General features: G+C 40.5%; 1 protein-coding gene across 1 annotated transcript in view; it reads left to right on the top strand.

The window, feature by feature from the left end:
* HS2ST1 (heparan sulfate 2-O-sulfotransferase 1) overlaps window positions 1-15,157 on the top strand; it is a 150,019-nt gene extending 134,862 nt beyond the window's left edge. Inside the window, exons 5-7 of the mRNA XM_050962214.1 lie at window positions 3,993-4,090; window positions 5,504-5,661; window positions 9,566-15,157. Of these exons, the coding sequence (XP_050818171.1) occupies window positions 3,993-4,090; window positions 5,504-5,661; window positions 9,566-9,792 (483 nt within the window). The 3' untranslated portion in view covers window positions 9,793-15,157. The remainder of the gene's footprint in view (window positions 1-3,992; window positions 4,091-5,503; window positions 5,662-9,565) is intronic.
* The last annotated feature ends 7,422 nt before the right edge of the window (window positions 15,158-22,579 follow it).

The following is a 22,579-nucleotide window of genomic DNA, read 5'->3' as shown; positions in this document are numbered from 1 at the left end:
GGCACTGAGAGCACGACCATCTATATCTCTATCACAGAGGAGTCAGCACTGATCTCGAACATCATCACAGGGCCAGCACCGACACATGGCCCTGGAGCACAGCGGCCGTTCCCTGGCACCGGACACGTGGCACCAGTCTCGGTCGCAGGATAGCTGGCAACAACTTTTGATGCAATAGTCGCAGCACCGTTCCCTGACCACGTCTTCACGGCACCAACCGCTGGTGCAGGGGTCGTCGACACCGCAGTGGTCATAGCCCTCAGGATCTTCAGACTCGGAGGCCAACTCTTATTACTCAAGGTGCAGTAGACATAGGTCCAGTAAGCACCAAAGAGACATATAAGTGGCCTGGCAGCCACAGTGGCCTATGCACACACACACACACATGCCCTTCTTGACCCCCTGAGCTTACCACCAGCCCCAGGGTACCCCTTCAAGGGCTTCTAGGTCAGTGGCCTCGGGAGGTCACCCTTCCTGGTCACTGGCGGATAGACCTACCCCTCGAGTTATGGAAGCGACCCTCTCCAGACCACCTCTCATACTACAGGGGAGTCAGCGGAGCTAGCTCGAGAACCACCCATAGCCCAGGACACATCCGACCGGGTCAGACCAATGGAGAAGTCTAACACAACCCAGGAACAAGCCGGGCAGCTAGAGGGCCATGAGGACCCTATACATGCTTCCTCATCATCCTCACCTGATGAAGCAGTGGCAGGAGCGTCTGCTTCAGTTCCTGCACCCATTGACCACAGGGCACATCAAGACTTGCTCTGTCACATTGCTCGTAACATGGTCCTAGAGATGGGGGAATTAATCGAATCAGAGGGCACAATGGTGGAAATTCTCACCCCAGAGGGGTCCTTCCAGAGTGACATTACCTATCATAATAATAAAATAATAACAAGACCCTCTGGCAGACTCCATTCCACCCACTGCCAGGGGAGTGGAAGGGAAGTAGTTTGTCCTCTCCCAGGGATATGAATTTTTTATTCTCCCACCCACACCCTTGCTCCCTCGTGGTCTCAGCAGTGAATGAAGTGCGCCAAGGGCAACAGGTGCTGCACCCAAGGCTAAGGAGGCCAAATGTACAGACCTCTTTGACAGGTAAGTATATGCTGCAAGGGGCCTACAGCTGAGGAAACACTTTCATATAGCCATTTGGCTGGCCCACAGACATTTCCTGAGGTTTGTTGTCATCGACAAACACGATCAGTTCACGGTGCAACGAAGGTCCCCCTGGATGTTCACCAAGTGCATGTTCGTAGTTGCAGCCTTTCTCTGCAAGAGAAAGTTTTATCCCTACCTCGACAACTGGCTGCTTCGGGGGTGCTCCAGGGAGCAGATGGAGTCCCAAGTCCAGTTAATCAGAGAGACCTTCCAGAGACTAGGACTCCTCAGTATGGACAAGTCGATGCGGTCACCGACCCAATGAATAAAATTCATTGGGGTGGTGCTGGACTCAGTTCAGGGAGGAGCAATACTACCGGAGTCCAGATTTCAAACACTGACAGGCATCGTTCAGATTCTCAGGCAATACCCCATCACAACCACAAGGACATGCCTCAGTCTCCTTGGACACATGGTGACATGGGCCTATTTGGTGAGGCATGCCAGGCTGAGGCTCAGACTGCCCCAGGCATGTCTCACCTCAGCTTATCACCCAGCTCGAGACATCGTGAATCCTCTTGGAAAATTCTCTGCAGAAAAGGACCTAGTGGTTACAGTGGACGAGAAGCTGGATATGAGTCAACATTGTGCCCTTGTTGCCAAGAAGGCTAACGGCAATTTGGGCTGTATAAGTAGGAGCATTGCCAGCAGATCGAGGGATGGGATCATTCCCCTCTATTCGACATTGGTGAGGCCTCATCTGGAGTACTGTGTTCAATTTTGGGCCCCACACTACAAGAAGGATGTGGAAAAATTGGAAAGAGTCCAGCGGAGGGGAGCAAAAATGATTAGGGGGCTGGAGCACATGACTTATGAGGAGAGGCTGAGGGAACTGGGATTGTTTAGTCTGCAGAAGAGAAGAATAAGGGGGGAATTTGATAGCTGCTTTCAGCTACCAGAAAGGGTGTTCCAAAGAGGATGGATCTAGACTGTTCTCAGTGGTACCTGATGACAGAACAAGGAGTAATGGTCTCAAATTGCAGTAGGGGAGATTTAGGTAGGAAAAACTTTCACTCAGAGAGTGGTGAAGCACTGGAATGGGTTACCTAGGGAGCTGGTGGAATCTCCTTCCTTAGAGGTTTTTAAGGTCAGGCTTGACGAAGCCCTGACTGGGATGATTTAGTTGGGAATTGGTCCTGCTTTGAACAGGGGGTTGGACTAGATGACCTCCTGAGATCCCTTCCAACCCTGATATTCTATGATTCTGTGAGACAGTTCGGACTCGGTAGTAACAGTTCTGGACCAAGTCTTCGATACCCTATGCTGGTGGCTGGAGCCTCGCATGGTGTGCGAAGGAGTCCTATTCAACGTCCCTCAACTGTCCATGATCTTAGTAACGGGCGTGTCAGACCCGGGTTGCGGGGGCCTACGCAGGAGATCTACAGACACAGGGTCGGTGGCCGCAGTCCTAGATCCCACACCACATTAATATAAAGGAACTCAGAGTGGTGAGACTAGCTTGCTTGACCTTCTGGACTCGATTACAAGGTCAGTGTGTGGCGGTGCTGACTGATAACACCATGGCCATGTTTTACACAAACGGAGCAGAGCCCACTACTCCCCTCTCTGTCAGGAGGCTCTCCAGCTGTGGGATTGTTGTATAGGACGCCTCCAGGTGAATGGAGTGGGCTATCTCCCTGGAGTACGGAACGACCTTATGGACCACCTCAGCAGGTCGTTCTGCAAGCATGAGGGTCCATCCATCTGGACATCATACATTCCATCTTCCAAAGGTCGGGATTTCCCTGGGTAGACCTATTCACCACCAGGAAAGTGTCCAACGTTTTGCTCATTCCAAAAGCACAGTCCGGGCTCTTATCTTGGACGCATTCGTGCTACCCTGGGGAGACCATCTCGTCCACAAGGTACTGCTCAAGGCGGAGGCAGGGACAAGGCAGAGGCAATTCTGCTCTTGGTAGAGCGGTGCTCCAGTCAGTGATTCCTTAACTCCAACCCTACCCCTGGGGGAGAGCTTGGGTGTCACCTGATTGGGAATTGACGTGAACAAGCCTCAAAGAAGAAAAGTTGGTTGCTCACCTTCTTGTAACTGTTGTTCTTCAAGATGTGTTGTTCACATCCATTTCAATACCTGCCTTCCTTCCTCTCTGTTGGAGTAGCCAGCAAGAAGGAACTGAAGGGGAGTTGGGTCGGCAGGGACATATATTGAGCACCATGAAGGTGCCACTCCAAAGGGCCCCCTAGCTGATCCGACGGAAGCTGCTAAGGGAAAAAGTTTCCACCGACTGTGCACGCAGCGTACACACACCTGATTGGAATGGACTTGAACAACACATCTCAGAGAATAACAGTTACAAGCAGATAAGTAACAGTCTTTTACAGACTCAGATTTGAAAAGAGATATCAGTAATTTGTTGGTATGGTAAAATAGTGGTAGACTATTGAACGTATCATTTATAAAAATATATATATATATTCACTGTGTTATAGAGTTATGATTCAATCCCCACTCCATTTTGCAGTAATGTTATTTCAGCATTTGGGACCATTGTTATGATTTTTTAATAAGGAAAAACTGTAATACTAACAATATATAGTCTTGCTGGTTCTGAAAGAATCCGCTTTTCTGCAGAGGATACAAGTAGGAGTTAAAGTAGTCAGTTAATTTCAATCACAAAATGTTAAGACAAATAAATTCTTTTTATAAGGTATTTTGAAAACAAAGCTTGAAAAAAAAATACATTTTCTCTTTTCCCCCACATCTTGTATCCCTCTATCCCCAGCACATTAACAAATAACCATGGTAAGACGTTTGATATGTAAGACTGGGGTTTATAGCTCACTGTGCAATTTTGTCTTTATTCCAGACCTTTGATGAATGTGTAGCAGCTGGAGGATCAGACTGTGCTCCAGAGAAACTTTGGCTTCAAATTCCATTCTTCTGTGGCCACAGCTCAGAATGCTGGTAGGGAGATAAAATTGGCTTAAGCTGCTGATCAAGTATATTATCACTATAATCTATATTTAATAAGTGAATGTATGGTGGAGGGTTAGATTTTGAGAGAGACTGAGAGCATCTGGAGTATACTAGCATGTAATTCACTGGTGTGTACTTTGTGAGTTTACCTTCCAAAGGTATTTGACTTTAAAAGATTTGTGCAACTATTTTCCAAGGAATAAGTTTAAAAGAGATTTGTTTTGTAATAGACATAATAGAAGTGTGCAAGCAATTCTATAACTAAAAATCACCATTTCCGTTGTAGACCCCAATATTACGGATTCAATATTGACAATTTCTTGTTGAATCAGGCTAAATCTTAGTGTACATGTTTGTCTGAAGTAAGTGTTCTCCTGTTCAAGCTATTTGATTTTTATACGGAGGGAAAATGATATAAGTAGCTTGGTCTGAGGTGCTGTTTTGCTAAGCTGTTTGCCAAACTCTCAATAATAAATGCAGCTCAGTTGTTAAAAGGTGAAAAGAAATTCGATAAGGATTAATTGTACATGTGGATCAAGAATTTTTGTTTCTTATATTAGAGCCGTGTACTTTAAGGAAGTCTCCAGGGAATGTAAGTTTGAAAATGGCTTATTCGTGTACAACAATTCCATTCAAATCCTTTTAACACTCAGTGATAGAGAAGTTGCTAACTGCTATCAGTGGGAACAAATATACTGAAAGGTTCTATTATCCCTAAATTTGCTGGATTTAATCACAAGCAAAGCAGGTGACCACCTGGGGACTTGTACTCAAGTGCAAACTCTGTATAATGTGGGCAAGCCCCATGTACCCCAGTCTGACAGTGGGACCTGAAGAAGAAGAAACTTTGGGCCCCTCTATCCCACCTTTCCTCTCTGGTAATGAAACCATAAGAATGGGACATATGACAGCTCTATTCTTTCTCCTTCGTAAGGCCAGCTTTGCTTTTATGTGGGTATTTAACTATGGTAATGAATAAGACTTGCTAATAAGGCGATATTAGAGGATAAAGAGAAGAGGGCATGTGCCCCCCACACTTCATTTTTTGAGTAGGCAAAAATGGTAGTTCTGACCACTTAATTCTTGAGGCACAGAAAAAGTAAAATTTTAGGAATTTAATTAAAGGAATAACCATATAATTGCTAAACCCTAGTGAGTGAGATGTTAGTATTAGCAAGAGACTGTTGTGAGCAGCCTTGTAAAGCCATAATCCATGACGTTGGGGTTTGGCGTTGACATAGTCAAAGGTGAGAGCAATTGGGGAGGGGAAGTTAGGTAAAGGAAATTAGAGATGGATGTGATTTTTAAAATGAGTCTCTCTTGCCGATGTGAAGAAAACTAGGAATCAAGAATTCTTGGCTGACTTCAGAACCTTGCTGTAATTACTTTTTATCATTTTAGGAATGTGGGGAGCAGATGGGCTTTGGAACAAGCCAAGTACAACCTGATTAATGAATACTTCCTAGTGGGAGTCACTGAAGAGCTTGAAGACTTTATTATGTTATTGGAGGCAACTTTGCCCCGATTCTTTAGGGGTGCTACAGAACTGTACCGGACAGGTATTTGAAAAGCTGTTTTCATTTCTTCCTAACCCCTTTTTCATTTATGCTTTCACATGACCTCTTCAGACCTGAATGAGCAGTCTTGAGTCTCTGCCAGGGTTGCTTCTCAGTTGATTGATGATACTATGCAGGAGGCAGAATCATTCCAAAAGAGTTCTGTTATCAGTTTTACCATGCAAGCCAAGAATCTTTAGCCCTTATGTGCTTTACACACAACTGAGGTGGAGCATTTGGTCTGTGCAGCAGTTCTGCAGTAATATGACTTACTATTATTTATATATGCAGGTTAAACATGGCAGGCTTTACTAAGAAAAGGGCCCAGCCCCAAAGAGGAACTGACACGCTAGGGTCTTGATCTTTCAAACTGCTCTATACTGGAAGATTTCTGCACCCAGGTGGAGCCCCAATAAAGGATCCTTTAATCTATATAAAACTCCTGTATGTCAGTGAGCATCTACACAAACATGGAGGTCTGTCTGCATGGATCAGCTTGCAAAACTGAGGCGTAAAACAATAGAAAAGTAGGGGGTGGTGGAAGGAAAAGGGAGAGCCAGCCCTAAACAAGAAAAGGAGAAGCTTGCACTTTTTTCTTTCAGATTGATTCCTTGAAGCTACGCTTTTGTTTTTAAGTGATTTTTTTTAAAATGTTGACACATTTAAAGCAAGAAGCATCATTTTTACTTTAGACAAAAAATATTAAGAAGTATTTCTGGACATTTCCAGAAGTATTGTCCCAGGAAAGCAAATAATTATTTAAGGAATGTCACTGCAGAACAAGCAAATTGGCACTTCCATTGCCACAGTGTAATTTTCAGAAATATAATCTTCTAGAAGTGGTATTTGAATGATTTGTGTGTTTATATATGTATTATGTATACAATTATTGCTACACAAACATATGATGATTTCTTCTTCGAGTGCTGGCTCATGTTCATTCTACGTTAGGTGCACACGTGCCACATGCACCGTTGCTGGAAATTTTTCCCTCAGTGATCTCTATCGGGCTGGCTCTTGTGCTCTCTGATGCTGCGTGCTTATGTGCCAATATAAGGGGTGCTGCCAGCCCCGCATCCTCTTAGTTCCTTCTTACTGCCCATGACAGTTGCTGGAACATCTCTTGCTTTGGCAAGCTGTTTCAGTGGTATTTTCTCTTCAGCTTAGTTTATTAGTCTTCAGTTAGCACTAGTGTAAATAATACTAGTGCAGGTAATTAGTCCTCCTCCTTTAGCGTAGAGGGGCTCTACCCCAGTCCAATGGCAGCACTGTTGTCTCCGCCTTGAGGACCATTGATTTTGGTGAAAGACCACCCCCTTTCCCTCCTCCCACCCCCACCTCTGCCCCCACCCCCACGCAGCTGCCAGGATGTCATCACAGTGCCTTCTACCCCAGAGGCCTTTGCAGCAGCCAGGGACTTCTCTCTCCTAGTACCGCCGACTCCAGTGCCATAGCCTCCGGCTCTGATGAGCATGAGCAGAAAAGAATAAGGGGCTCCAAGCCCTTTCCTGGTACCGGGACCTGTGTACCTTCCAAAGGCAAGCCAGCCCATGTTTCATCTGTGAGGTTGTTCCTGGTCCAGCACTGGTCCCTAGACCCTCGGCACCAACTGGCAGAAATGAGGGGCACTGGTCCCCTGCGATCACCTCAGGAGGATGTTTCTTCAGTCTGAGATGGAGCCCTACACCCATCCCAAGAGCTGTTGCTGTTATCCAGCCTATGTCCCACCAGTCCTACTCAGTGGTGTCCAAGAGGTGGATTCCTGCATGGCTCCATTCAGCATCGGACCCCGACTCTAGTACCAACTCCAGTACCAACACACAAGATGTGTGTCCAGTGGATGTCATCAGGGCAGAAGAAGCAGAGGAAGCTTCTCCTCCGGTACAGTCTTCTTCCTCCCCAAACGAGACCTTCTTGACTGAGTGGCTCACTGTATCACCATCTGAGGTGGCCCTCCCATCAACAAGGTTGTTATGGGTCTGATCAGAGCTCTGTGGCAGACACCATCTTCTCTTCCTCCCACTTTGAAGAGGGCAGAGAAGAAATACTATGTGCCAACCAATTGGTACCACTACTTATATGCTCATCCTCCTCCTGAGTCCCCAGTGAGAGAGCCAGACAAGCACTACCCCCAAACAGAAAGGTTTAAAGAAACTAGATCTGTTTGGCAGAAACATTTATTCAACAGGAAGATTGCAACTTCGTATCTTGAACCAGCAAGCCCTGCTGGAGAGGTACAATTATAATATGTGGGATTCTTTGACAAAATTTAAGGACTCGCTGCTTCAGGGCTCCATGCAAGAGTTCTCTGCCTTCTCAGAGGAGGAGAAGAACATAGTCAGAGCCTCACTCCAGGCAATCCTGGATGTAGCTGACCCAGTAGCCAGAACGATGGCTTCCACAGTGGGCAAGAGGCTAATGCTTGGCTGCAATCCTTAGGGCTACCATAAAAAGTCCAACAGTCAATCCAAGACCTCCCATTCAAGGGTACCTCATTGTTTTCAGAGCAGACGGACACACAGCTTCATTGCCTGAACAACTCCAGGGCTATCCTCAGGTCCCTGGGCCTCTGTGCTCCTCATCCTTCAAGGAAGCGTTTCAGGGGTCAGCAACTTGACTGCTTCTCAGCTTCTTGTGCTTCCAGTTCCAGCTCCAGTCCTTGCCTCTCTCAACTGGTGGAAGGACCCCCAGCCAGCTATGGCGGGCATTCCCTTTGTCATCCCCCAGCCTGTACATTTGGAGGCCCACAAAGTCACTATGGATGTGTCTCCACTGTGTTTTAAAATCTCTGGCAGGAAGTCTCAGAGCCCAGGTCTACAGACCCAGTCATGTGCTTGAGTGCTAAATACAGCTGGATAGATGCTTCGACTGGAGCTCAGTCTTTGAAGCCCACCTTTTTCCCCAGGCTTCAGAGCCTGAGCTCCATTCTGACCCAAGTGTTTCCACAGCTGAAACTTGCTGCTCTAAGTTGTAAAGCGCAGTGTAGGCATACCCCATGAGACTTACAGCCTCCCAAAGTCTATTTCAAATTGGACATCTAGCTGCTGGTTTTGGTTTGTTTTTAGCATGCTCCTACCTATTTGTCCTGCTGTTTTACCTTTGCAAGGGCTTTTTGTCCCCATCCTGTGTCAGGTTGTTTGGGCTATGGACACACAGGTGCATGTTTCTCCTCTCCTTTGGTTATCACAGACTGCTGCCATTAGAAATAGCTGAACCCTCTCTAGGTAGCTGCTGTTGCCTCAGTTGGCCCTGCTGCATGTGGTGATGTAGGACTCTGGGCAGGACTTCTGCCTCTGAAAAGGAAGAGGGACAAGATTATTCTTTAGAAGCCCCTAAATATGCAAAATTAACATTTTATATGCAGTTTTTTTAATCATTCAACTGTCACTCTTATGAAGAGTGATAGTCAGTGTTAAAATTAGTAAAGTTGCATCTTAAACAAAGCGTGTTCTCAGAACCAGCTTTCCTGATAGTAGATTATTCTGGCTTTGAATTTTCTTAACTTCTTAGTATTTAGTATCCATACTATTTCCAAGTAGATATTAATGAAGTTTGAAATAAAGATCTTACAGGTCCATTATATGGGGTAACACAATTCACTAATTGATCATTTCCTGTTTGGGGCTTTATTAACTGATTCCTTTGCATGGAGTGAGGAGCAGGTTCTCTGAGAAAACATTAATGCAAAATGCATTAATACTTAGTGGCGGAGGTTTCAATTTATCGGTCCCACATGATTATATTAATAAATTTGGGATTAAGTTCTATCAATTTTGATACAGTTTATCAAAATGTGGATTGAAGAAACTGTGCAAATAAGACAACTTCGGCCCGTACGGTACAATTCTGGAATTATTTAAACTTGTAAGTGCAAGTAGAGTTATAACTGCTTTCATTTTCCATTTAGGAAAAAAGTCTCATCTTAGGAAAACAACAGAGAAAAAGCTCCCAACAAAAGAAACCATTGCCAAGCTGCAGCAGTCGGAAATTTGGAAAATGGAGAATGAGTTCTATGAATTTGCACTGGAGCAATTTCAGTTTGTCAGAGCACATGCAGTTCGGGAAAAAGATGGAGAATTGTATATTCTGGCTCAAAACTTTTTCTATGAAAAGATATACCCTAAGTCGAACTAAGAACATGGTATACTGTTAGATCAATGGACTAAACCTTTGGTCACTTTGTCATCTTAGTTCTCAGCCCTGGAAAATAGTTTGCTGGTAGACCTCTGAGGCATTTCTCTCTAGAGCTGAGGAAAGTGGGCTGTGGATCACACCAAAGGTGTTGGATACTTGACTTAAGCTTCAGTTCTTTTATCTAACTAATAGTTTCAGTGGGAATTATTACCCTTTCCCTGAAGAAACATACATTTTCCTTTACAGATATTAACTGCACAGAGGTTCTGGTTGAAAATACAAACAAAAAATGCTTCTGTTTATGCTGTTGATTCTCAGAGCAATTTATTTTCATTTAAACTTCTGTAAACAAGAAATCATTTGTTTTCCCAGCTTCTACATGGAGATTTTGGTTGTATACAATTATGAATAGTGTTAATAACTGGTTGACATCTGTGCTTTGTTTTTGTGAGTCACGTTACATGATATTCATTGGAATGATCAATCGTGTTCTGCTAAGAAATGCTGCTGCTGGATTTGCCCATATATATAAATGTGGTTTTATTAAAAAGAAAAGTTATAACTAATCATTAGTATTTTAAAATAATAATTTCCATATTAATATTGTAAAAAGAGAATCAAGGCAGTATTTCCTTTTTCCTCCCTCACTCCAACTGCCACTGAACTTGGGAAAATTCTGCAAGGAAGCTTGGCATTGCCTGCAGTTCTAGTTAATGCTATTAAAAAACCCTAGTCAATTCAATATCAAGTTGCTCCATGGATTCTTTGTAATGACTGTAAACTGAGATATTGGTGAATCCATATTATGACTCCATTAGTGAGCTGTGGTATGGTTTGGGTTTTCCTACTTCTTCTATACTTTTACCTGTAGAATATTTTTACTATGGTGCTTTATAATGTGTTTTAAAGCATTGCATTTACAAAAGGAGTTAAAATGCTGTAAATACTGCATATTTTATGTATTTGGACCAAAAGGTTACAAGTAATTAGCTGAAAGTGGTTTTTGCACCAGTTTTGTTACATGTGAAGTAAAAACCATCTCATCTGATGTTCGGCTTCCTATTTTAGTTAACTGTTGGACATCACTGAAATGCACTTCAATGACCTCTACAACTTTACTAACAAAATCAAATGTTTGGTTGAGACACGCTGAACTTGGCATAAATGCGTTTATGTAACCGCCTTACATCACTATTGTAAACTTGTATGATTTGCTGTTATTAGCAGCTTGAAACACCTGGTAGATTAAGTGTAGTTGAGATTAGTGAACAGACGTTTGGGTACTGGGGACACTGTGTTTTAACAAACTGCAGTGAATACCTACATGTAACTTTTATAAAAATCACAGTAATTACCCCTTTTTTCACCTTCAGTTTATAGAAATTAGTTTCCTTGGGTTTGATTGGGGTGGGGGGAAGGAGATAATGTGACATGTATTTGAATCCCTAAGGATAGTGCTTAAAACAATAGTATAAAGTTATTAAGATGGAGTTTCTTTAATGCATTTGTTTTTTGTAATATGAAAATGATTGGGAGTTGAAAATCATGTGTACATTGGATGTTTGCTGCCAAAAACACAACGATCCAATTTTGAAAAGATTAATGGATACACTATCCAGTACTAGTTTTAAATTTCCTTTACTATCCTTTGGACCTTCTTCTTCTGAGATTTAAAAAAAAAAAAAAAAACTTTTCTCTAATAGCTGTTCTCCTCAATTAGGTACTGGTGGATCTTTGTTTCTGATAACTGATTTATGTAGCATGCACCAGACAGGATTTTGCTTGATTCCTTTCCTGTGTATCAGTGTCATTAATGATGCCAACACATCACTGAGGAACAGGATTTGCTACTTGATTTATGTTTCTTCTACTAGCTGGTTGTCTAGCTGGACAAGAAGTACTGGAGAGTCATCATAGAGTGGCTGTTGCAGTTCTGAAATTTTCTGTTTAGACTGGTAAATTTTGGAAATACAGTAGATATTTATCATTTTTAAAAAATGAACATTTTTACAGCAGATCACATTTTGTCCCCCATATAATTTGGTTTTATTTGCTTAAAGCACCTTATTTTCTTGATCCTTTGTAAAATTTTCAGAATATCTCTGAACAAAGATACAAAGTGAAAACACAGCACCCAAGTAGCTAACGAAATAGGGCATTTAAACATACAAACAAATGCCTTAGTTTGAGAAGAAAACTATGGGTGAAATCCTGGCCCTGCTGAAATCAATGGAAGTTTTGCCAGGATATAATTGTATAAATATAGTTTTTGAACTTCTGCTCCTCTTCCACCAATAGGCATCTTAAAAATAGAGCAGGCATTGTCTGCTCCATTTTAAAGGAGACATTTATTTTTCATAGTTCACATCATGGAAAAAATCTTTTATTTCCTCACATAATAAAACTCCTGTCCTCTGCTTGTTGTGAATTGATAAAATTGAGAGTGGTGCTACAGAAATATGCATCTGTTTAGAAACTTACTAATTTAAAAAAATTAAACATATTACATGTTGGGGTGGAGGAGGAATCACAATTGTGGCTCCTTTTATGTCATATGAAATAATTCATTCAGAGTATTTTAAAATCCCTTTGATCTCAAACAGTCAAACTTCTGCTTCTTAAAGGGATAATCAACTTTACACATTTTTAATAACCTACTCTATTCTTGTTTTCTGTAATTCTCCAAATCACTGGTTATTAAAAGTAATTTACAGTGTATGTGACAATTTGTCTCAATACTTTTCCCCTAATGAGTCCAGTGAAATTTAGTGACTTGCAGATGGTGTGATCATTGGACTTGATTATGTAGCCTTTTGCATGCACATCTCACACTGAAGTCAATGAGGGCTGTATGCAAAGGTAGCAGGAAGAGATTTGCTTTATGGGAGCAATTTGGGGTGAAATTCTGGCCCTTTAAAGTCAATGGGAGCTCTGCCATTGACTTTAATGTTGCCAGGATTTCACCCTTTGTGTTCATGCACAATATTTAAAATATTTTAGGAAATGGAAGCCCCAAAATCAATGCTGTGTACAGTGCGTGCATTTATGTTCAAATATTCTGTTTATTATACACATCATGAATTCCTCTGAGATGATTTAAAACAGGAATCACAGTTTATACTTTTAGAATATAGCAAAGGAGAAGCAGTCCATCTGGGAGTTTGGAATGCTTTTTTTAGATGTTTCACATTTCTTAAGATGTTCAGCTGCTGCGTTCCAGTAGTATACATTTGCCTACTCTAACCTTACATTAGTGCTGTTTATGTCAAGGGAGGTCCAATTGCTTTTACATTTTTGCTTCAATTTCACTGGTATTGAAAAGGTATGTATAAAAAGAGATGTTTGTGATGCTGTCTAAACTATGCTGCTTAGGCAGCCAGGTGAAGAACCTGTTTCAAAGTGCACTGCCAGTTTAGCTGTTTAAAAGTGGAGCTTATTTTAAGACTACTGGAGATAAGACTTGCAGAAATTGTAATGGGTGATGAGTTGTTGGGATATATTCTGTACTTTAAGCCCATGCAGCTATGTAACCCTTCCAGCGCTATTTATAAATTGAGCCCTCTTTGTGAAGACTTTGATAGCACATATGGTAATTATAAATGTGTTTAGACATTTGTACTGTCTAATACTAGATCAGAAATTTTCTGTAGCTTCTGTATCGAGAGTCAGGTTTGTGAGCATCTGTAAAGCAGTACTGAATGTAACTTTGAGAAACATGGATTGTGCCTCATGACTTTTACTTTTTAACTACACACACAGCTAAATAGTGCCTTTTTTCCTCACAATCCTTGTTGATGATGCTCACTCCTGCTCTTTTTCCTCTCTCTCCATATATTGATTCATTTGTGCAATATTATCCCAAAGTGAAACCATTTTGTCACATTTGTTTGAGATAATTACTTAATTTTCCTCACTATCATGCCAGCTTCTGTTGTTGGTGTTGATTACTGATGCAAATGCTATAAAATAAAACACCCAGTGGGAAGGGGAAAAAAAGTCCTGTGTCCTGTCTTAATATTTTTCATGTACCATTTGCGCTGATATTTTTCTAGCAGGCATCAATATACATAATAATGAACTTCACTTGCAGCCATTGTTGCTGGAGCAGTTTCCATTGTGGTTGATCTATAATAGTTTTTATAACTTGTTCGTGGGATTATTTTATTAAAACTGCTGTGAGTAAACTGAAATGTATAGCCCTGTATCACTTGCATTGGAATCTCTGATTGGAATTTAATAAATTGTGTATACAGTGTATGTTATAATGGAAGTGTCAGTGGAAAGAAGCTCTGTGTAATAAAAAATTAAGATTTGTAAGAATGGACTGAAATACACTTGCCTCTTACCATTAGGTGCGCATGAGAGCACATATATGAGAGACATGGTGATCACATTGCTTAATGCTTTACCGGAAGGTGCTCAGATACTATGTGGATGTGTGGTATATACAATAGAAATGTAGTATTGGCAGCTGCAAATGTAAGTATCTTCAAATGAGAAGATGTCTCATGAGTGTACTATCCAGTGGTATTCTCAATGTAGGACTTGCTAAATGAGTATTATAACCATTTCTAGCCCTTCTGCTCTATGAAGCAGCTGTCTCAAGTAGCTGAATAGTCAGTCAACTGAGCCAGCCAATGTGTTAGCTTTGATTACTTAATAGGATAGTTCTTAAATATTTAGCCAGAGCGTTACGAGTTGAGAACCAACTGTCACATAGAGCTTCAGTCCTTTAAGTTCAGTGCTACTTCCCGCTGAGGAATCAATCCATTGAAGGTTAAATGTCTCTTGCATTGATAAATAGACTGTTTCCCAAATTCCCCTGTCTCTCTATGTATATGTATATCTCTCTAGCTAGATAGACAAAATCGAGCCTTAAAACTGATCTTTGTTATCGTTGCAGGTGCAATTGTTGCATACAGACTTGTATATCTTTTGCCTTTTATCAGCCAATGGGAAGTTGAGAGACAGATAGACACTGTGGCCTGTAAAAGGATACAAGTTCATCCTCTAAAGGCATCTTTTCCCGAACTGAACGATGTAGTAACAGAAATAACTGTTGCCCAAAAAGAGACATATAGCTTACTACATAGTATATTAGTAATTAATGTGAGCTGTACTGTAAAAGAGAAAATATCACAATAATATATCAACATATTAATTCCCCAAGCAATCTTATAAAATGAATGCTGCCATTTTATGGCTAATTTAATCTCCTGAATTGGAATTAATTGGAAAGACCATGCTAAATTTTTCCACTTCTTGCTTTTTCATTTTACTTTTATTAACCTGTCTAAATCTTACAGTTGAATTTAGTATAAATTTCCTTATTGCTTAATAAAATATAAGCTGCTAGTGAATCTCAGACCAGTGTCCAGATGTTTCTTCAAGTACAAGTCCCCTGCTATGACCTCTCTCCCTGCTTCATTACCACATAGCACAGATGTGATAACTTGCAGCAAGAGCTAATTTAAAGGACCAATAATAGTCTTTATTAAAAAAAATCTCTACAAAGAACACCTGTGGCTTAAAAATGAAGGCTTAAAGACCTTTCACCTTGTCATAACGACCCACTGTATCACCCATACAAATGAAAAATACTGTGGTAAATAGACTCTGTCCATTTTCTAGACACTTACAAGATTTATTCTGGATACTACACTCTTGGGCTTCCTGCACACTCAAGCATTAAGTTCTTATAATAAGAATAGATATAAATATGGCTGCATGAGGAATGACCCACATGTCTCAGTAACTATAATAAAAGTTTCAAGCCATATATATATATATATATATATATATATATATATATATATATATATATATATATATAAATATAAATATAAAAGGCTTGGGAGTTGTGGCTGTAGTTTGTATGGATCATATTTCTTTGATATTTAAGAAATATTTGATTTGCATGTATTTGAGCCGTAGATTGCTCAAACACCCTTTATATGTATTGGAACATCCTGCAATTTGATATGAATTTGTCCTCTGAGTTAAAATGATGTTTCTTGATCGTAGTTCTTATTTCTAATGCTGATATCAATTTTAAATAATAAAGGAAAACCACTTTCCTATGTCGGGAACAAAACAGAATTCATTGTTTATTTTGTGTAAGTCCAGGAAGTCTCAAATGTTGCAAATTTGGTACAGAAGTTTCTATGCTCTAGCTTAAGTAGAAGTTTTGAGCCTGATGCAGGAATTAAGTGAAATTCCATGACCTGTATTGTGCAAGCAAGTCAGAGAAGATGATCATACTTGTCCTTCCCAGCCTTAAAAACCATAAATTTATCTTGATAAACATTGGTTGAGTCTGTTGGCACAAAGTATTAGTCTTTTGCCTCCCTATTTAGAATAAAATAAAATTAAAAATGATGGATGGCTCAGATGACTGACATGCTTATTAAGTTATTGCCCAGCTTGGTCAGGACTGTCAGTGTAGTAAATATGTGGTGGGGAAGTGAAAGAGAATGCAACTTCAGTTATGTAATCCAGTTGAGGATATAACACAAAATTTGTGGTCTTGTGTGAAGCCAATATGCAATGAACACAGATAAAGTACAAAGAAAGACATAAGTCTCTCTTGGGTTTGCCTTTGATAGCTTATCCACTCAGGAGTACGTTGGGGTAGCTTCTGAGAGCATGTCCTCTCTCAGTAGCATCCAAGACTTTATCCACTTGGTTCCCAAGAACTTAGCTCAACTTTGAACTCATCACTGAGGTTTCTGTATTGACATACAATTAAAGCACACTTGAGTTGATCATGCTCAAGCGCAGGTGGGTATAGGGAATATCACACATCCAAAGTTGCACAGCAAACCTCTTCCTTTATACAAATTTACACATTACATTGCATTTAGTGTACATTGCATCACAGGTTTTGGAATTGGCTTAGTCACTTTTGTAGGAATCAATCTCTATACAGCACGCATTGTCCATGCACAACTTACTCTTTACCTCATTTTACATTCTAGACTTATCTTATCCATTGTTATCTTGTTCATTGGGTACTCTCCCTTTATTTTAGCTAATAAAGATATTTTGTTCCCAGCCTTCTGATTTATTTACCTCCCTAATCTTGTCTCACAAGAAATGAGGCCTCACCCATGTTTAGTTACTCATATCAAGCCAAGCATGCAGTCTCTGTACAAAGATTATTATTTAACATTTATACGGGGGGGATTCCTAGTGGCAACAGCCAAGGTGGGTTTCTTCAACTTCAGTTACCCAGTTTGTGTATCTTGAGCTTCTTCCTTTTCTAGAGCTAATTCCAGACTGCAGCCATCAGGGTCAATACTATTAAAATATGAGTTCTAGCTTAAGTGAGAAATGGATCATCCTCCATTTTGAATCCCACATAAAACTGTCTCTAACAGAGCTGTGAGAAGCAAGTAAACTGCATTCATGGAAAGGAAAAATAAAAATAAATGACCAACGCTAGGGTAGTCTGTGGTACCCTTCATCCAGGCTGTTCACTTGCACAGAGAAGATGATCATAAGTAATAAGATGATGGAGGGAGAATCGATAACATCTGTTCTCTTGGAGAAGATGGCATTTCAGACTTCAGTTTTGGTAATCAAAACTCATTAACATTTAATGGTTTTTCAAGGCCTATATGAAACTATTGAACAGTAGAAAACCCATTTTTTTTTACTTTAGCTCTCTTTGCCTTATCTTGTTCAAATCTAGAGAAAATGCAGAGGTTTCTATTCCTTGCTGTAGGATATCTTAGGTATCATAATACAATGCTCTGAGACAAGTCCATCTGTCACTAAGGCCCATGTACAAATTCTATCTCCCTAGGCATTGCTATGAGATCTGGAATAATGTCCTCAGATATTTGACAGTTACTTAAGAACAGCCATACTGGCTCAGACCAAAGATCCATCTAGCCCAGTATCCTGTCTTCCAACAGTGACCAATGCCAGGTGCCCCAGAGAGAATGAACAGAGCAGGTAATCATCAAGTGATCGATCCCGTACTTAACCTATTTAGACATGTAGTTTCTCCTTGTGACGTTTCATCTTTCTACAGAGTCCATGCAACAGAAAACAGGAATCTTAACTGTGATAAAAATTATAGCCTCATCACTAAAAGCATCTTAGCCAGCTCATCTGTGATTCTGCAAAGCCTGGCTCAGGCTCTATATTTCCCCCAGCCACCTGGCAATATCTATCAAGATGGATTTTTTTATACGATATCTTCCTATGTCTAGTCATTCTTTTCTCATATTGACTCGCCTGTAGTGTCAGAGGAAGAAAGATGTTTTGCCTCTAACGAGGGTAAGTGGAATTACAAACTAAGAGAAGTTGAAGACCTTAATTGCTCAGCTCTGTATGTGAAAGTGCTGAAACATCTCCAAAATCTGAGAGATTTTATTACCTGTCCTTCCTCTAGTGTCCTCTCTCACAGGAGAAGATCTACACCAATGTACTTCTAAAACCAATCATACTAAGACCATTGGAGATGCAACTAATGAGAAGAAAGCAGCTTAGATTTGTGACTGTCAGAAACTAGGTCTGTCAAATGTTGACATTCCTAGAGAACAAAAATTTGATTAGGAGCCTATTATACTCCACCATTAGAACTCAGGTTCCGCCATGTACCTAATCCTTTTGTCTGGATCCAGTGAGCATCTCTTGGATTAACTTCTGTTTTGATGTTGGAACCCAATAATTTCTAAGTGTCCTAGCATCACTGAAGCCACTTCATTCTATGATTCAGTTAGAAAATTGCTTTCCCAACAATAAACTTAAGAACAAAGTTCTCTAAATTAGATGCAGCCTGTAAGATCTTGTGAAGAGGAAGAAACTCTAATCTCATGAATTGTCTGTTGAAATTATCTCAAACACTGGTCCAAATATAGATTTGCCACTTTTTATTAGATTGCTGTAGAAATTGGTCAGTTTTGTTTGCAATAATAAATCTCTGCTAAAAGTTCAGAAACAAAACACCACCCCAAGCCCTGCTCTTTCTACTAGATCAATGTTCCCTCCACATACTTTTTCTGGATTTTGCAGTATAGCATGGAATTCCATAGGCATGCAAGTGACCATATCCACCCTCACCAGATCACATAGTAACTGGGTGAAATCACCAAAATACTTATCCTATGGATTAGATGGACTTTACGGTAAGAGTGTCATTCCAACACTAAATATTGCAAGCCTCGTATACATTTTTTCCTTTGTCAGCAATTTCTACAACATTTTTCTCTATTTTATCAAGACTTCAGTGGGACTACTTGTGTGAACATCTGTTGCCGCATACTATTATAATATTGCATCATGTTCAAAACCTCGGTCCTTGTCTTCAGAGCTTTCAGTGATCTGAGCCAGCTGTACCTAAAAGCTCTCCTCATGCTGTGAGCCAGCCATGCTTTTCTGGAACAATGGAATCCTCAGCCACAACATGTAAAATAATTTTCCAGGAGACAGAGCACTATTTGTTCCTGTGGCATAGTCTTGGACTAGCTGCTAAGAATGACCACAAACCTCACAACTTTCCATTCCAAGCGCAAAGCACATTTCTTCAACTTTGCTACTAATCATGCATAGTATGTCATACATAAATAGAAATGTAATTTGGTTTTAAATCTGCATGTTATTTCCACTCTGGGTAGCTACATCACTTGAGACCCCACTGGGAGGCACTTATGAGAGTGATGGGTATGGTGGAAGAATCTAATTAGGATAGATACAGGTCACAGAACTGGACCTCAATTGAGCTCTAGTGGGGGTTTATGAGGTCTGAGTGGGTGTGTCTACACAACCCACAGCATCAAGCCTCCTAGCCTGGATTGACAGACTTGACTAGCAGGGGTCATGCTGTGTAACTGTGTAGAAGCGCTTTGAAGTTGCGGCTCAGGCTCTGAACCCTCCCCCGATGTCAGAGCCTGATCTGCAACTGCAAAATGCTGTCTAGACTGCAATATTTAGAGCAATCGCATAAGCCCTGTTAACCCAAGTCTATCAACGTGGGCTGGAAGAGTCTCCTGTTTCACACTGTTTAGACATACCCAGTATGTGTGTGTGATGGACACCTCTCCGTCTCTGTGTTGCTTTTCTTTCTCAGAGTTATATGCTTGAACCATTGTTTTTCTTTTAAATGTGTTTTCTTGTATGTGTGAAACAGTCTGATCAAATATCTTATCCAAAAGGAGGCAAGGATTTACTTCTCCTTTTACCCTACATTGATCTTTCCTCAGCTCTCGAAAGATCACCCCTCCCAAGACGATTTTTCATTCATCCAGATCCAAGACATCAGACATGGAGTTTAGGTGGCTGGGATTCTTACTGGTCAATTCCAAAAGTAATGCAAAAGTATCGGAAGGAATCTCCATCTCCCATCGGGGATCACAGCCATATAAGTGTAAATTGTAATCTTCCTCATTGTCCATGATTTAATGTGAGATATTTGAGAGCACTATGATTAACCTGAGAACCTGGCAGTGACAATATTTCATCTTTTGCTTATTTTTCAAAATTTAGACATTTAGGCCACAATTTTCAACCTAAGAGCCTAATTGGTAGGTCCCTATGTTCATATTTAATTATCTAAATAAACTGATCTTTTCTGAGGTGTTGCACACCCACAGCTGCTATCGAAGCCAATGAAAACAATGCCACTTATTTTGGTGCCTAAATATCAATTTCAGTGACTGTAGTTAAGCATCTATGTTTGAAAATTTTGGCCTTATGCCTCTAAAAATCACCCCGAAAACTAACTTCTTCTTCTAAGTCTCTACTTGGTATTAAAATCACTTCTCAAACTTTGAAACTTTTTTATCATTTTCTCTGGATCTTCTTGCTTGCAATCACATTTGCAAAAAAAAGAAATGTGAGTTAGAAGCATTAATCATTAAGCATATCTAACTCTTTGAAGACCAAATGCTGCTTCTGCTGATTCCAGACTTTTTGCCTAAGGTGTTTTCTTCTTTCCACATAAATCAAGAAACCATACTGCTGTCGTTATGTCCAAATCTTAAAAAAAAAAAAAAAATCACTCTCAAGGAGCAATAACTACCTTAACTACCTACCCTATGATGTCACAGCCATAGCAAAACCAAACCAAACTCATAGAACTCAGGATTTCAGGAAACATCGCTTAAGTAAAAAAAAAAATAAAAAAATGCTCAAACCAACTTTGGCCATACCAATTAAAACCAAAAATGCTACTCTAAGAGTCAGATCCTTGACTATCTAAACATATGTCTGCAAATGAAACATAAGAAGTCAGTTGGAATAGTGTTGAGATGTTTACTGCTCCTTCCTAGGCTTCCCCCAGACCTCTATTATCTATATAATATAGACATCAAGTTTGTGTTTTTATTAGCAACGTTGTGTTGACTTCCACTGAGATTTTTTTGTTTTGATAAATTCTCATCAGAAAAGAGTACAGAGGTGAAGAGAAGAACCAAATAGTTGTTACAGACTTGTGCTGTGGAGGTAAAGTTGTTATGCTTATAAGAAGCACATGGGATCTTTTTCAGGGGAAAAGGCAAGATGCCGCGTTTATTGGAAATATAACAATTAGCATATGCATTCAATCTCTCACACACTCTGTCCTTCCAGTTGATGTTATAATTACCAGTCCAGAGTCCGGATCAATCTAGTGGGTAGGGAGGAGCTGGGTTCTATCAGTCGCAACACGATGCTCCAAGTAAATCTTGGAAGGATAAACCCAAAGTTTCATTGCAAAGCACCCTGATTATATAGTGATTTTCCTTCATTGGGACCAATGAGTTTTGCACGGTCATGCTGTAATCAATTGTCGTTTGACGAGTGCTTGTTTTCTTAAATTATTCTTTTTATTCTTTATTTTGTTTTTTTCATTAGTCTCTCAGAGTTGCCCCATGCTGGTTTTGATCACAGCTATCTTGTCCCCATTGATAGGTGCCTGCCACATCTTTTAAAGTCATCAATCTGCCCTTCTCTGACATCAGCCAAAAATGAAGCAACAGTATGCTTGTGCCCTGTGTGCACCTCTAACATTGACAGTATGAATCTTATTCCCACACCCTCGACTTGTATGGTACTATGCTCTGTATGATATGTAATTATGTAAATTAAGAGCTGTATAATAATAATGCATTTGCACATGAAGGCAGAGTTAACATTCCACGCACAGCTCTAACTTTATTTTGGTACTTCAGCATGCAAATTGAATATTGTCTTTTCTATGGGTTTCTATGAAAAGAAAGATGGGTAAAGAAAAAAGGGGCTTCTTTTTCTGGGACTTTAAAATTTTCCTGGCTTTCAAACATTTCAAACCAGGCATGTAAATTCCATAATCTGGGCCCATTTACCCCGACACCCTTTAGGAGCCCTACAGGTGGAGCCTGTCTAGCACATCCCTCCCAACCTGTGCAATTCCTAAGGGGCATCAGAGAGAGTTTCCCTCCTGCACACCTTACAAAAGTCACAGGCCCGCCCTTAGGCTGTTACCATCAAATTCTTTTCTCAATCCTAGGGGTCCCCTCCAATTTGCAGTAACCAGAATTTTCATTATGCATTTAAAGCAGCCAAATGTGCCATTCTTAGCAAGAAAACAAATGAAAAGGTCAAATGTTCACAAATCGGTGTCTAAAGTTATGCTGCTCAATCCATATTTAGGTGCCTAAATAAGTGATTTGGTTTTTAGAAGGGAGACTTGCTCTAATGTCCATGAGAAACACAGCAGCTAGGGAGTGGCTCTGATATGCTAGAGAAGGGATCCTGGCTCCTGAGGTAAATAGGACAGAGTATTCCAGTGGTGTCCAGCTGAATAGTGCCAGATTTTGGT

This window comes from Gopherus flavomarginatus, chromosome 7 (genome assembly GCF_025201925.1).
Source record: "Gopherus flavomarginatus isolate rGopFla2 chromosome 7, rGopFla2.mat.asm, whole genome shotgun sequence".
In the NCBI taxonomy this organism is placed as follows: Eukaryota; Metazoa; Chordata; order Testudines; family Testudinidae; genus Gopherus; species Gopherus flavomarginatus.
The sequence above is the reverse complement of the archived record's forward strand: the minus strand, read 5'-3'. Positions and strand labels throughout refer to the sequence as shown.